This window comes from Phyllobates terribilis, unplaced genomic scaffold (assembly GCF_046119375.1).
Source record: "Phyllobates terribilis strain yellow unplaced genomic scaffold, ASM4611937v1 Scaffold_2__4_contigs__length_985480577, whole genome shotgun sequence".
NCBI classification, from domain to species: Eukaryota; Metazoa; Chordata; class Amphibia; order Anura; family Dendrobatidae; genus Phyllobates; species Phyllobates terribilis.
This window is the reverse complement of record NW_027362762.1, coordinates 428170763-428187206: the sequence shown is the minus strand read 5'-3', so window position 1 is coordinate 428187206 and position 16444 is coordinate 428170763. Positions and strand designations below refer to the sequence as shown.

General features: G+C 42.4%; 1 protein-coding gene across 1 annotated transcript in view; it reads right to left on the bottom strand.

The window, feature by feature from the left end:
- DERL2 (derlin 2) overlaps positions 1–16368 on the bottom strand; it is a 28946-nt gene extending 12578 nt beyond the window's left edge. Inside the window, exons 1-2 of the mRNA XM_073665225.1 lie at positions 16174–16368; positions 12059–12124 (exon numbers count right to left, since the gene is read on the bottom strand). Of these exons, the coding sequence (XP_073521326.1) occupies positions 12059–12124; positions 16174–16266 (159 nt within the window). The 5' untranslated portion in view covers positions 16267–16368. The remainder of the gene's footprint in view (positions 1–12058; positions 12125–16173) is intronic.
- Positions 16369–16444: the final 76 nt, after the last annotated feature.

The window sequence follows — 16444 nt, the reverse complement described above, 5'->3', positions numbered from 1 at the left end:
TTCGGATCCAAAATTCGGGTCTGAATTTGCGCAATTTCGGATCCGAAATGTTTTTTGGACATCCGAAATTTTTTTTGGGACATCCAAAATTCAGATGTAAATTAAATGGGAAAATGAAAAAAAAAAAAAAAATTTTGGCCTGAAATTCGGTTCCGTTTACAAATACAACCGAATTTCGGACCGAAATTTTTTTTCCCATTTATTATAATGGGGCTGAAATTCAGTCTGAAAATGAAAATTCGGACATGCATCCGAATTTTTTTTGTGAATCGGCTGATCCGAAAAAAATTCAGACGTGTGTTTTACCCCATTGAAATCAATGCATTTCAATGGGGTCCGAATTTCGGATCCGAAATTTTTTCGGACGTATTTTAGCCCTTAAGAGGGCAATATGAATAGGGGTTAGTTTGCTATTTAATAGCTATAGCAGGTAGATTTAGGGCTTTTAAACATATTGGTATACCCAGAAATCTCTCATTACAGTGAAGATGTAGCCTCTCTGACTTTACCAGCACAACAAAGGCAGCAAAATGTCTAAATTAAAAGCAGAGATGTATACTTTCCCTTTCCATGGCTGTTGGCAGTTTAGCTAGCATCAAACTGGTGACAAGTTCCTTTAATAGATGTCAACCAGTGTCATTTCTTATGTTAAGATGACTGTAACAAGGGAATTTTGTCACCAGTTTTTCAGTGTGGAGTTCTCTCACTGTTTGGTAGGCACGGTGGTCAGACAGCAGAAACCAACTTATGTTATTTAATTATAGAGATTTAAAGGAGTTCTGTCAGGGCAAAAAAATAAATTATACTCCCCTGCTCCTGCAGACGCTGCCAGCAGTCCATGGGTCCGTCCTCCGGTCGGCTGCGCTGTGGTGTCACTTTCCTGACACTGCCCGGCCTGGAGTGCTTCCGGGTAGGGCTGTGTGCAGCGTCTTTTTGCGTGATATGACGCGTCGGGGGCAGGCTCCAACCCCCTGATGACACACTGTTGTTCCCACCCACCAGCGCCTCACAAATGTGAGCAGGGACTACTAAATTCAAAGTCCCTGTTCTTCCCACCCACTTTGACGTGCTGGTGGGTGGGAGCACATGGAAACTCCATGTGCGTCAATGTGGGAAGGGACAGCCGGTAAAGCCTTCTGCAGTGACACTGTAGGAGTGTTCCCAGGCTGTCCCCGTCCACCGTGTCTCCATGGAGTGTATCCTTGGGTTTGCCTTCCATCCGGCACTTTGGCCTGTACGCCAGAGGGCAGGGATACCTTGAGGCAGGCTGTTCCCTGCTAGTAGTATTATCCGGGCACCTTCCCCTCTTCTGAGCACTTTTGTGCTTGCTCATCACAATTTATATGCAAATGAGCTCCACAAGCAGGATTAGTCCCCATTGTTATGAGGGGGGCTATTCCCATCCCTTACTGGAGTTTCACAGTGCTGAAGGGCTGCATAATGCCCCTCATTACCATGAGAACTCCTGCCATGCTCATTTTCATATAGCATTTTATAGCTTAGATTAAATAAGATGCTGCCTTCCTCTGCACTCTGCCCACTGTTCCATGGCTTGCCTATCTTTTAGTAAAACTCCACGCAAAAAAACTAGTGACAGACTCCCTTTAAATACATTTGTATTATCTTGGTTATATTATAATCAACCAGTTATTTCTACATGTCAAGATTCATGTACATTTTTTTCTTTTATATCAGCATTGATGCATCCCAAGACAATGACTCATTAGGAAGATTAGTTAATGATGAATATAAAAACCCAAATTGCAAAATGAAGAAACTTATGGCTGAAAAAAAGCCACATTTGTGCCTTTTTGCCATTAGCGACATCAACCCTGGAGAAGAAATTACATACAATTATGGGGATAGTAGTTTCCCTTGGAGAGAAAAGGTATAATTATATTACTTTGTTAGAATATTCAATCTAAAGACATTTATTAGGTGTCTAAAACTACAAATTACTAAATGTATCACTACAAAGACCAGACACCCATTTAATGTACAGTGTATGGAAGGTGTCCTATCTACTGATGACAGCTATCAAGTGAATTAAGGGCCTGGTGAGATCAATATCAACATGGCCATTATTGTTCCACAGAAGTGTCTTGCAGTACCTTATTCACCTCTCTTCACATATCAGTTCTTGGCCAAAATAAGCATGAATAGAAGTATTTATTCAGTGTTTGAACACACAGGTATCTGACGCGTTTAATTGACTATCAAAAAAAGGCATGTATTACAGTCCCATTGATTTCAATGGGAGCACACACACACTTTGCCATTTAAGCGCAGCCTGTTCTCCTCACCTATTAACATGAGAGGGGCAGCTGAAAAAGCTGAATGCTCTTTAAAAGCATCAGTTTAAATGACAATATCAAAAAAGTGTCTAAAAAAACTGAAGACAGATGCCAGTGTGTTTGAGCCCTTGTTGTCAAAAATGTAATGAGCACAGGGTAGCAGGAGAAATGTATAAACAGCTGTAAAGTATGATGTATACATTTCAGGTTGATAAGGAAATAATGGGAGATATACACCTATGCTTTAAAGGTATATCTCCATGGTTGGATAACTCGTGTCCGCAATTATCATTACCCTTTGCTTGCGAGCCCAATAAATCTACGCCACACAATGTCGTAGAGTTTTGGAAAAGGTTGTATTGTATAATTACAATGGACGAGGTTAAATACCTCCAATTATATCACATGGTGAGGTAACAAAACATCTGTTAATTTACAGAAGATAATTGGTTAGTATATATAAACATGGGTTATATTCGTCATGTGGGCTCCATTTCAATGAATTTCAGTTTAGTTATGAGCACACAGTACCAATGCAGCATCCTACCTTTGGAGGCAGTATTGGACAAAGAAATTACTAAGAAAATGATATGGTTAGACAGAAAACCGGTTAACAAGTATACTAATAAGTGTTTATACTTCAACTTATCCTGGGTCTTAATGTCCAAGGATAGCCACATAGGCAATATAGATAAACTACTTAGGACATTACAAAATGTGCTGAACTCTGTGTTTAGAGAAAGCAGAGTTAAAGGTCACAGTCTTCTAGACATCTGATAAGAGACTGGACTACACATTGAACAATACTTTAGAACTATAGAACTTATCTATCTAGTGAATTCATAGATATTTCCACAACAAGGTCATGCACCAAGTGGGGACATTCAGCACATCCAGACTTCATAACCAACATTCAAAGCACCCTGCCTCTTCCTTTCAGGTCACGGTGCTCGTGGGGACATACTCACACACATTTCAGGTCATGCACCAAGTGGGGACATTCAGCACATCCAGACTTCATAACCAACATTCAAAGCACCCTGCCTCTTCCTTTCAGGTCACGGTGCTCGTGGGGACATATTCACACACATTTCAGGTCATGCACCAATCACACTATTTGTCTTTAGTGTTGAAAATGCTGATTGGTGGGGTGCAGACATCTGAAACTCCCACTAATCTGCTATTCAGCGATGTCTCCCTACAGAACCAGAAGCAGATGGCTTTGTTCACTGTGTAATGGATCTGCCAGGTTACTTTAGCTCAGTTCAGAGTCACTAGTATGGGAGCTGAGCTGCTGCAGTCTGGCATGGCCACTGCATAGTAAATTGAGCTATCTGCTTCTGGCTCCTTTCACAATGTAGATCTCGCTATGGTGGCTCTACACCCTCTGATCAGATTCAAGCCTATCCTGACGATATTGCATTAACATGCAAAACTCAAAAACTCATTTAAAAGGAAACCTGTCAGGTGGAATATACACAATAACTTACAGATGGAGAAAAAGAAATCTTGTGTGGCATGGCGTACCAGTGAGAAGCGCTGGTGCGCCATGCCACACAAGGCATTTACATTTGCTGTACAGCTTCTATTGTTCACTGCACAGCGAATGTAAATAGGACATGGCCTGTTCTATTGAGCTAGACGCGCCCTATTGTATTTGCAGCGGCGAATATAAATAGAACGTGGCCACGATTTTAATGGAACGCGGCCGCTTCTATTCAGCCGTCCGTGTTCTATTGTATATGCAGGACTGCCCGCGGCTAAAGTAAATTTGCCATGATTTATTTACAGGTTTGTGTCCTCTCTTACTATGTAGGCGCAGAAAATCGGGCCTCGTGGCATGATGGGACACAAGAAAATATTTGCTCCATCTGCAGGTTATGAGAGGCATTGTCCACCTCACATGAAGTCCGGAAGCAAGTTTTGACAGCTCCCCCTCTCCCTGGCTTCTGCAGAAGCACCCACCGAAGTCCCAAGGGTGCCCATATTTTGACTCTGAAGCCATGTCTCTCCCATATACTGCAATAGGAGAACCACAGCTTAAGAGTCATATCAGCACCTGCTGCAATTCAGGTATAAATAAAAACAAATTTGGTTGTTAATTTGATACTGTTCCTATGTTTAAACTATGTAGGTGGCTGACAAACCCATGGTTACAAATGAAAACCAGAAGGATCTAGAGGTGTCCTGCTACAGTAGCCCCGAAACTGCACCATGTCTCCATACACAGCAAGCCACCTCATCAAAGATTGAGGTAAATTCAAGATCATGTTTCAGCTATCTTTCTACATGTTTAACCATTAAAACAAGTGAAAGGATGCCATTAAATGTATCAATGTGTTTGATTTTAATTACAGCAAAATATGAACACTATCTCTGACATTGAAAACAGCTCTGATTTTAGCCTAGAAAACAGTGAAGAAGAATATTTACCAGACTTTTCTGAGGAGAGCAGTTCAGAAACGAGCACCATCCATGAAGAGGTGCCATTACAGAGCCATCAAAAGAATACAAAGACCAACACTTCTCCACACACTGATTTACTATCTGATAGCACCAGTGTTTTGAACATGGAAAAAGAAATATCTGACTGTGTCAGTTCAGGTACTTTCCAAAAGGGAAAGTGGTGTAAGGATGTATAATAAAAAACAGTATTGTTTTTACTGCGAGAAACCATTCATAAAAATTGCAAGACATCTCAAACATGTTCATAAAAGTGAACCTGAAGTCGCAGGTGCATTTAAGTTTGCAAAGGGCTCAAAAGAAAGGCGAATGTCTTTAGAACATCTTCGAAATCGGGGCAACTTTGCTCACAATTCTAATGTAATGAGAACTGGAAGTGGAGTTCTTGTTACATTTAAACAGCCCACAAAAGGAAATTCTCCCAAAGATTTCATGCACTGCATTCATTGCCAAGACTCATTTGTCAAAAAATATCTCTGGAGACACATGAAAAAATGTAAACTAAACCAAACAAGTACATCATCAAGCCCTGGGAGAAAAAAAGTGGAATCTCTCTGTGCCTTTATGGGGCCCATGCCGCCTGGAATTAGCAGTGGTTTTTGGAAGCTTCTAAGCTATATGAGACCAGATGAAATTTCATCCACAATTAAAAGTGATGGCTCCATTGTACAGATGGGTCAGCATCTCTATAACAGAATCGGATCGGAAGTTGATAAACATGAATACATCCGTCAAAAACTTAGAGAAGTTGGAAGGTTAGTACTAGAGGCCAGAAAATGTTCTCCTCTTTTCAAACTTGTAGACTTTATTGTCCCATCAAACTTCATGCATGCCATAAATTCTGTGAGAGTTCTTGCTGGCTATGACGAAGAAACTAATACATTTAAAATTCCATCACTGGCACTGAAGCTTGGCCATAGCTTGGTGAAAATTTCCAGTATTCTGGAATGCCAAGCAATGGTGGAGGGATGCCAAGACAGAGTGGAGAATGCACGTAACTTCCGAAAGTTGTATGAAACAAGATGGAATGAGCTAATCTCATCAGCTGCCTTAAAATCTCTAAAAGAAACAAAATGGAACACTCCTCAGCTTTTACCTTTCACTGAAGATGTGAAAAAAATGCACTTGTATCTTGACGAAAAACTGCAGGAGTACTATAACCTTTTGTCAACTGCTCCCTCAGTTAAAAAATGGACATTACTTGCAAAAGTTATACTTGCACAGCTAATCTTATTCAATCGAAGACGAGAGGGTGAAGTTTCTAAGATGTTCTTAAGTAGCTTTACTTCAAGAGATACTTCACATCTGCATGATGATGTTGCTTTAGCACTTTCTGACTTAGAAAAAAAGCTTTGCCAACATTTCACAAGAATTGAAATCCGAGGTAAACGAGGTAGAAAAGTTCCAATCCTTTTAACACCAGCAGTGCAAAATGCAATGACACTTCTTGTAGAGAAGCGTACAGTTTGTGGAGTGCTGTCTGAAAATGTGCACATGTTTGCCAGACCAGAGGCTTTGTCACATTTCAGAGGATGTGATTGCATACGCTTTTTTGCTAAAGAATGTGGAGCTAAAAATCCTGAAACACTGACTTCCACCAAGCTACGAAAGCACGTTGCTACTCTAACAAAAGTTGTGAACTTAAACGACACAGAGTTAGATCAATTAGCAGACTTTCTTGGCCACGACATTAAGGTGCACAGACAATATTACCGCCTCCCAGAAGGAACCTTACAGCTTGCCAAGATCAGCAAACTTCTGTTGGCTCTTGAAAAAGGAAGACTGGCTGAATTTAAAGGCAAAAATTTTGAGGATATCAGCATTGATCCAGAGGGTTAGTAATGAGGAAAATATCCATTTATGAGTATGTAATTTTTGTTCTGTAAAATTACAGCTTACCTGCACAGCCTTTCTGTTACTGTCTCCAGAAATACTTCTTTTCTATTTTAAACAACTCTGTTTGATGGATATCAGTGTTATTATCTTGGGTATGTTTAGGCCAGGTTTACACGACCGTGGTTATCCACAGCCGTTTTTACAGATCCGTTGCTCCGTGATTCACGGAGCAATAGATCTGTACAAAAACAGCCGTGTTAACCACCGCCGCGGAACCGTAGCTTCCTTGGCCAACAAGGGTTGCCAAGGAAGCTGCAGCCTCAGCAGCACAGCAATGTTAAATTAACATTGCAGCACTGCTGCCTGTAGCTGCCCGCTGACTCCCTGTAACCAGAGAAGCCAGCGAGTGGTTGCTAGGGACCCGATCGCAGGTGTTGCCCGCGGGTGTCTGCTGCAAAATGCAGCAGTTACCCGCCTGGGATACAGTGCAATCTCTTTACTTAAACCCCGGTCGGCCGCCGAGAATACAATAGGACGTGGCCGGCTCAAAAGAATCGGCTGCGTTCTATTAGTAGTCGCTGTGCAGCAAACAATAGTGGCTGCACAGTGAATGTAAATGACTTGTGTCGCATGGCGTGCCAGTGCTTCTCACTGGCACACCATGCGACACAGGAATTTATTTGCTCCATCTGTATATATTATGTTGACCTAGTATGTAATGTATTGATTACTGGGTTCACATAACATATATAGACTTTGTAAAGGGACAGATTAGAACAGAGTATTAAGCTACCTAATATAAACAGATATAATATACACCTATTATCCATATTGTAACCTACTCTTTTAGGATATATATATCCGGCCATTCGTATAAACTACGATACATAGGGGAATGCCGAAGCAGAAAAAAAGGAACATATGGCCCATTTATAGAGAATAGAAAAACTTTTTATTATTTCCAAAAACTTTACTATACAGAGTTTGAAGTGACGCAGCATGTATCAAAAAACACATACAAAAATTTTTGTTAAAACATACTTAAAAACACACGAATATCGCAGGAGTGTAGGCATCACATCCAAAAGGTATCATTATTACACATAACGCAATAGCGCCGAAACACGCGTCGGGGAACCACTCGGCGTGTGGGCTTCACTCCATAGAGGTAATTATGATGAATATTGGTAACATTTGATGAATGGTGATTAGGAGAGTTATATACATATATATGGTCCGTTTGGACTGAATTTTGCTTGCACTTTGATTGGGTTGTTTACACTCTCCCTATTCACTATTTCAGTACTCACAGGGATGTTATGTGTAATAATGATAGCTTTTGGATGTGATGCCTACACTCCTGCGATATTCGTGTGTTTTTAAGTATGTTTTAACAAAAATTTTTGTATGTGTTTTTTGATACATGCTGCGTCACTTCAAACTCTGTATAGTAAAGTTTTTGGAAATAATAAAAAGTTTTTCTATTCTCTATAAATGGGCCATATGTCCATTTTTTTCTGCTTCGGCATTCCCCTATATATATATAGACTTTGTAGGATAGGATTATTTTTTACTTTTTGAACATTTTCTATAGCATATTCATTCACATTGGTGATTTGTATTTTTGCTTTAGAACCAGTACAACTCTATAGTGATGAGTCAGAAGATGAGCAATCCCCTGAAGGTATGTAGCTTTTCAATTTTATAAAGATGTCCACAAAATAAATATGAATATACCGTACATATTCGAGTATAATCCGAGTTTTTTCACCCCACAAAATGGGCTGAAAAAGCCTCCTTGGCTTATACACGAGTCAGTAAAAAAAATAAAAATTTGCAGAGCCACCTCGTTCCCAGCCGACCCTACCGGCACCGCCTCGTTCCTAGCCAACATTGCCAGCCAACCCAGCATAGGAAAACTGCAGGAGGACACAGGGGACCTACAGACAGGCTGTTGCATTTCCTGGCCGACCCTGCTGGTGCTGGCTTGTTCTCAGCCGACCCAGCACAGGAGGACTGTAGGAGGGCTCAGGGTATCTACAGGAGGGCATAGGTGACCTACAGGCTGGCTATAGGAGGGCGCAGAGGGGTACAGGCTGCTACATTTCCCAGCCAACCCTGCCGGTGCCGACTTGTTCTTGGCCAACCCAGCATAGGAGGGCACAGGGTACCTACAGGCTGGCTATAGGAGGGTACAGGGGACTTACAGGCTGGTTACATAAGAGCAGTGGGGGGCTACAGAGGGTCACAGGCTGCTGTAATTCCCACCCTCGGCTTATATGAGGGTCAAAGTTTTTTCCCACTTTTTTATGTTAAAAGTCGGGGGGGTTGGCTTATACACGAGTATATACAGTATATATTTTATATATATAGTCTTTTTCTTCTTTAGAACAAATTCAGCACCAAATGAGTTAGAGCTTGGGCAGGACCATAAACTACAGAAATCAGAAGGCATGTGTTCCTTTAAATTTTATATTGTTGTATTGGAATACTATATCATGCAATTCTCATATATTGATATGAAAACAGGTATTTTAAAAAATATATATATTTTTTATTTTTCAGGCCGAAAACCTGTAAAGAAGATACCTTGGAACAGGGAGGAAGTGAAGGCTGTAGAGAAACATATGATTAAATTTATTCATAAATGTAAAGTGCCTGGAAAAAATGACTGTGTGGCATGTATCGCTGCAGAACCATCTGCACTGAAAGACAGAAACTGGCTTGCTGTTAAGTTTTACATAAAGAACCGCATAACAGCTCTAAAACGCAATCCGATAGAATAAACAACATTTTGAGCCAGGCACCGGGTTTTAAGTTTGGTTAAATTATAGGTTAGCATACTAGAAAAGAACAAAAGAAATTTAATTCTACCTAAAACCTAACAGTTCTATCCCCTACTCTGAGCCTCAAACTCATGGGGCTTATAGTAGGTGGAACAGGAAATCCGGGGATGTATTTTTTATACTTGCCCCCATTCCCGTACCTGCATGTCTGAAAGTGGTATAGTACAAGCTGGTGTGCAATATAGCCGCTTGTCCTTTATTTGATATGGTACACTAGGGATATCAATAGGCCCTATTATATGAATAGCACACCTGTAAATCTTGACTGTGCGTTTTGTTTTTCACACTTATTTTCATAGTGCTGTATGCTTATGTTGCTCAGGTACATAAGCTTTTACTTGGACATATTGAATGGTAAGTATTAGATAGAATGAAATTATTTTTGTTCTCGGTTTCTCTAAAGCATTTTACCATTGCTAACATTGTGTCTAGTTGATGATACATAGGTCAACATGACTAAATAGTTTTGGGTTAATTTCAACTTAAATTTTAAATGGAAAGAAGGTTTCCCAGAAACCCAGGACCAACAAAGGTATTACTAAAAGAAACTCCAAGATTTTGATCTGTTTTACCAAAGGCTTTTTGTGACCTCAGTGTACTCACCCTCCTTCCAGAACTTGTGAACTGTTCTTACTCCACTCTGTTTCAACCCTGCAACTTCAATTGTTTTACATATGTATTTTATATAAAATGTTGAATAAATTTGTTACTTTGGCATTCAATATGTGTCTGTCACATTTATTTATTAATTTACCTACACTGTAGGTCTAACTGTATTACTGTCTAACTTCAGTACTGGGATCATAGTTCGCTCCAACCCCATCCATTGTAGCAATAGCCCAGCTGTATATTAGTACTGCCTTCGTGCTCACTTCATCCAAATCATGTTACCATATGTCAATTGTAAACTAGTCTCTTAAAAACTGAAAGGAGTATTCCGGGAATAGAGAATTCTTGTCAGCCGGCAGGACACCTGTAGGGATAGGAGGCGGACTGGTACTTACCATCACCCGCGGTCTCTTGTCCTGAGCAGGGGCTCCCGTCACCGGCGCTACAAAAACCGGAAGTGTCTGGCACCACGTCATTGTACACGTGATTGCCAGCCACTCACAGGCTTCAGAAGCAGATCGAGCCTAACCAGTGAAGCGTGAGTAGCCGCCGGTAACATGAACGATAGATGCCGGCCCGACACTTTGGGACTTTGCGGCGCCGGTGATGGAGGCTGCTGCATGGCATGGAAGGCCGCCGGTGACGAGACTATAAGCACCAGTCCCCCTTCTCTCCTTACAGGTGTCCTGCCAGGTACTGAGAATTCTGTATTCCCAGAATACCCCTTTAATGTAGAGTTAGGTCATTTTGCGGGAAGGAAGTAATACATGAACTTTAAGGGCCTGAATGCAACATCAATGGTAAAATTGGTAAGGCTGGTGTTACACGCACCATTTTCTATAAAAATCCATTGGCCTGTACTTATCACTCTGTCTTAATCACCTATAGCAACTAATCAGAGGTTGATACCAAAGCTGTGATTGGTTATTATGGGCAAATCAAACATTTTTTGTTCTCAAACAGATCATTAAATGTTTATACCTGTTTTTTTTTTTTCGCAGAAAAATGCTGCTGACAGATTGGCTAGAACTGAACAGGGAAAGTATAATAACCACAAAATGAAAAGCATTGTAGATGGAGCATTTTCTCACTTTGTATTTCTTGGGTAATTGGCAGTTTGTTTAAAAAAAACAGCATGGTCTTGGTGTGGTGATTTTTTTTTCAACAAGTTAGGACTCTCCCATACGAATGTATTTGCCCGTCTGTGCAGTGTCCGCAATTAGGGACCAAAGCTTTGGTCCCTATTTGCGGACACTGCACAGACGGGCAAATACGCTTGTGTGGGCGAGCCTTAAATGTAATTTCTCCTATAGACCTCCATTGTTAGTGACCTAACAGCAGAAAAATATCTTAGTCCCCAGGTGGTTAAAACCCTGAGATGTGTGTATTTACAGATGTCCTCAGATGGTCATTGTTCATGAAACGGTCCTCACAAGGATAGTAAAAGTCAGGTTTCTTATTTCCCTTATTTTAAGCAATATTGATTAGCTCAAGTGATAACTGTGGTTACACATTGCACTTAAATATTCCTATGTGATTGCTTTGTTAATATCACTGCAGGGAATGGTAGTCCCCACAATACATGTTCCAGTCAGATATATATATATATATATATATATATATTTTTTTTTTACAGGTACTATGGTACCTAGGCCTGGAGGAGAGCCTCCTCTTCTCCAAAGCCGGGTACCATGCGCACATTGAAACGCATGGTATCCGCATCTGCAGTGATGCGGAATCCATGCGTTCCAATGCAAGTCAATGGGGGCAAAAACACCGCGATTCCGCAAATAATTGGTAGTGCTGCGGATTTTCACACAATGATAATCCGCAGCGGAAATTTCCGCAGCATGTGCACAGCACATGGGGATTATCATTGGGGAACATGGCAGGCCTTCTACTAAGTGTTTTTTAAGCGTTTCTGCAGCAGAATTGCCGCTGCGGAAACACTTAAAAAACGCATAGTGGGCACACAGCCTTATAGAAATGTCCAAAACCCACAAGACTCACCTGGTAATGTCTAAATATCAGCTCAGGGTTGAAATATAGTTGAAATGGTGTGATAATTTCTAATTGCTGGAAGAGAAAAAACAGGAGGTAAAGTTAATTCTGTATCTAAAATCAGCTCCTTAGTCCCTGAGCTGTAGCCTGCACTAGTATGTAGCTATACGATATACACAATCTAAGGAATCAGCATAGACAGCGTCCATGTCAGGCTGGCTGGGGCTCCTGTACTAACCATGGAGGCTGCAATCCTCCCGATGCACAGACCTGTTCCAGTCCAGCGCCTTTACTGGGGAAGCTAGCCAACAAAGCAAACAAGCAAGGTTTACATATTGCTCGGCTTCCTTATAAGCTTCTTCACATGAACTTTTTTATACTTAGGAGGGAAAAAATACACCACACATTCCATTTATCATAATGGCAATTTTTTAAATAATTTTTGGCAAATGTAATATTTTCTACATAAATTTAGTCTAGGATACAAACATCATACTGAAAGAATGCTGCATTTTAAAGGGTAACCTGTCACCAGGTTTTCCCCATATAAAGTTTGGCTAGTACCTGTCAGCCCTCATATACAGCATTCTAGAATGCTGTATATATGTTCCCAATCTGATCTGCAAGGCAAAAATATAGGTTGCAATCACCGTCCTCTATACCTGCTTTGTGTGGATGACGCATCCTCCATCGTGCTGCTGCGAGGGCAGAGAGAACACCTGCGCAGGGGCGCAATGGAGGACACTGTGTGGATGACGTAGGACACGTCATCCACATGAAGCAGGGCAGGAGGACGGCATTGCAAGAAGAGATGAGGATGGATCAGGGCCATAGATGCCCATCAGACTGGACCACGCTGCAGGTGAGTATAGTACAAGCCATTTTTTTGCCTTGCAGAGTGGATTGGGGACATACATACAGCATTCTAGAATGCGGTATATGAGGGCTGGCCATACTTTATATGGGGGGAAACCTGCTGACGGTTTCCCTTTAAAGAAGAAAAAAAAATGCAACTAAAACCACAGCCAGAACATTATATTCAAGCTTATTATTTTGCCATAGATTTTAAAATAATATCTGTCCGCAGCATTTTTTCAAAAAAAAAAAATTAAAACACCACCAATGGATATGATCCTTAGGCTGGAAAAACAATACTTGCGTTTTTAAAGGTGTCTCTCATTAATTTTAGATTAATGACCTATCCCTAAAGCAAACCTGTCACCTGATTAATGCTATGCAAACCACGGGCAGCAGTAATCAGAGCTTGGCTGCACGATTGCAGCCAGGTATTTATTATGCTTTGCTTATATATCGCCATCATATTCCGCAGCACTTTACAGACATTATCACTGTCCCCATTGGGGCTCACAATCTCAATTCCCTATCAGTATGTCTTTGGAGAGTGGGAGGAAACCAACACAAACATGGGGAGAACATACAAACTCCTTGCAGATGTTGTCCTTGGCGGGATGTGAACCCAGAACCAATATATTTCTGAAACGCTACTATATTTCATAGAGGAGATACTTTAAAGATCTGACCAAATCTCTTCCCAGCGTCACGGCAGGTAATCGCATTGTAAGAGACCTGTCAATCACCTCTAGCAGAAGTTGGCAATGCCGGCCAGGGGTGGAGACGGACTAGTCTGGTGTACACCCCAATCTTTAAAATATATTTTCTCTGAAACGCCAGAGGGATTTAGAGAACCATACCTGGCTGCAATAGTTCTGATTCATGCAGCCCGCAGTTTGGGCACCATGAATCAGGTGACAGGTTCCCTTTAATAAAGGATCAGTTGGGGTCCAAACACCTGACATCACCACCCATCAGCTATAGGAGTTGTCCACTACATGACTTTCCCTGCTAATCACTGCAGTACTCTATATAGGAAATAGAAACGATATATACTCACCTCCCACCGTGGCGTCAGTTCACGAGGGTGATGACATTGTTATGTCACGTGACTGCTGATTGGCTGCACTATATATTATTTTGTCACAGCAGAATATTGATGAGCTACAGCGCTAATGTGGCTAAACATTGAGATAAGACTCGCTGGGAATAACAGCTCCAGCCTCGCTGTAAAGGCACCATTACGGGCCCTGAAGTGATTAAGCAGGGGTTGTCCAGTAGTAAACACCCCCTCTAAGACTTCTGGTGATGGCCGGGGTCTTCAATAGGAACTGCAGTACCCACTAAATGGTGTATGGCGCTGGGTGGGCCACTCTGTAGTGTACATAAAGCTGCTGCTGGAGGTCAAAACAGTTGATTGGTGCGGACCCCCACTGATCCTATATGGATGACATGGCCAAACAATATTGGAAGTTATAGAAGACGTGGACAACCCTCCTAATGCAGTTTTTTCAGCCCAAGCCAGGACTGCATGTCACAAGTATATTGTGCTTTTACTATAAGCTTCTCTGTAATATGGGAACAATTACAGAAAATAAATTCATGTTTTAAATTATTGCAAATAAAAAAGCCACAATAAATGCAATTCTAAAAGATTAACATTTGTGGAGGGGGGGGGGGGTGTTGTGTGTGTTAAAGGAGACCGTACTGTTCCCTGACCCCCTCATCCTATCCTTCCCTTGTTTTCATGTTCTGTCTTCTTGGAAGAGTGCACCTCTCCTGTCTCCCTGGGGTCAGCGCACTCCTGCCTGACTTCACAGTTCAGACTAGCCGGATCATTGCTCTGCTAGCCCAAACTGTGTGCTCTCTGAATCTACTATAAGAGGCATCTTTACTTCTGCATCATCAGAGGAGCTCACTACAACTGCAGCTGTCAGGGATCAGAGCCAACGGTGTGCTCCAGCCATCCCGGCCAACCTCTGCGCAGTGCTTACAAGCTCAAGTCAAAAGAGCTTGTAAGCAATAGGCATAACCTGATTCATGTGCCCAAACCATGGGCAGCATGACTCAGAGCCTGGCTGCACAATTACAGACAGATATATTCTCCAGCGTTTCAGACAGAATACACTTTATAGGTCCAGCGCCACCCTAGGCTGGCTTCTCCCCGCTCCACCTCAGGCAAGACAGGTCTCTTCCTATGTACTCATCTGGGAGCAATATGTCAATCAACTAGAGCGGTGTGCGGAGAAGCCAGCCAGGAATGGCGCTGAACTAGTCACGCTGAAGTGTTTCAGAGAAAAAAACATACCTGGCTGCAATGGTGCTGCCAGACTTGGATTCGTGCTGCCCGTCTGGACATCATGAATCGAGTGACAGGTTCCCTTCAAAGGGGTTGTTCACTGATCAGACAACCTCTTCTCAATCCCTAGGTTTCCCCTTTATAAGCTAATAACAGCTATACACCAGTGCGGGCGATGTTCAGGTGATGTCAGCACTGGCTCTCCTGTGAAACTGTTATGTCAGGCGAGCCCTGCAGTCAATCAGCGGCTGCTTCATGTCCTTCAGACATAACTTCCACCGAATGTCTGAATGAGAGAAGAGTTAAGCAGCTGCTGATCTACTGCAGGGCTCACCTGACATAACACTGTCATGCGAACCCCGGGAGAGCCAGTGCTGACATCACAGGAACGGTGGCCACACTGAAGAATAGTATAGCTGTTATTTTATAAGAGGGGAACATAGTGATTGAGAATGAGTTGTCTGAGTAGCGGACACCTCCTTTAAGGCTAGGGTCACACACACACAGTGCTCTATGCTGAGTATTATGTAGGGATTCCTGGAATCCTCCCAAACCAGCATTTTGATGGAAACCTCAAGAGCCATCCACTTCAATAAAGCAGAAGGAGCCACTTGGACACTGCTTTGCCTCATCCTGACAGTGGTCGTTTGTCACATAAAGCATCAAAGCGTGGTAGACCACGAATGTTGCCAGGACAGAGGCCAACAGCAACCATAGTGACGGATCTCCTTTCAGGTGAATGGCTCCCGCATAGAGCTGAGCGGAGATCACTGACTACAGGTGTGGACACAGCCCTACCTTATCTAGATAGATATGTGTATGTATACACCCACACAGGGTCCACTCCGGTGCCCCAGCGGTCAGGTGTCAGTCTGTCCCAGGACACAGCGCTTTGCCATCACTGTACTGGTGGTCGTGGTCGGCAGAGGCAGGACACCACCACCTAGGGCGCCCCTCACTGTCAGGCACTTACCACTACAGCTGTGGTGAGCACACAGGCCGTGGTATACGCTCTGGTCACAGGCGGGATCTGCATATACTCCTGCCGGAAAGTCTGGTACGCCATCTTGCTGCCTCCCACCGCTCCTCCGCTCTCATCTCCGCCTCGTCCAGACCTAGTACATCATACAGCCACATTCAAATGCCACAACATCTGATGGCCAATGGCCGCGAGTCTACCATCTGTTCCTCCTCCTGATTGGCTATTTGTTCTGTCGCTTCCGCCCACAGAGTGTAGTAATGTC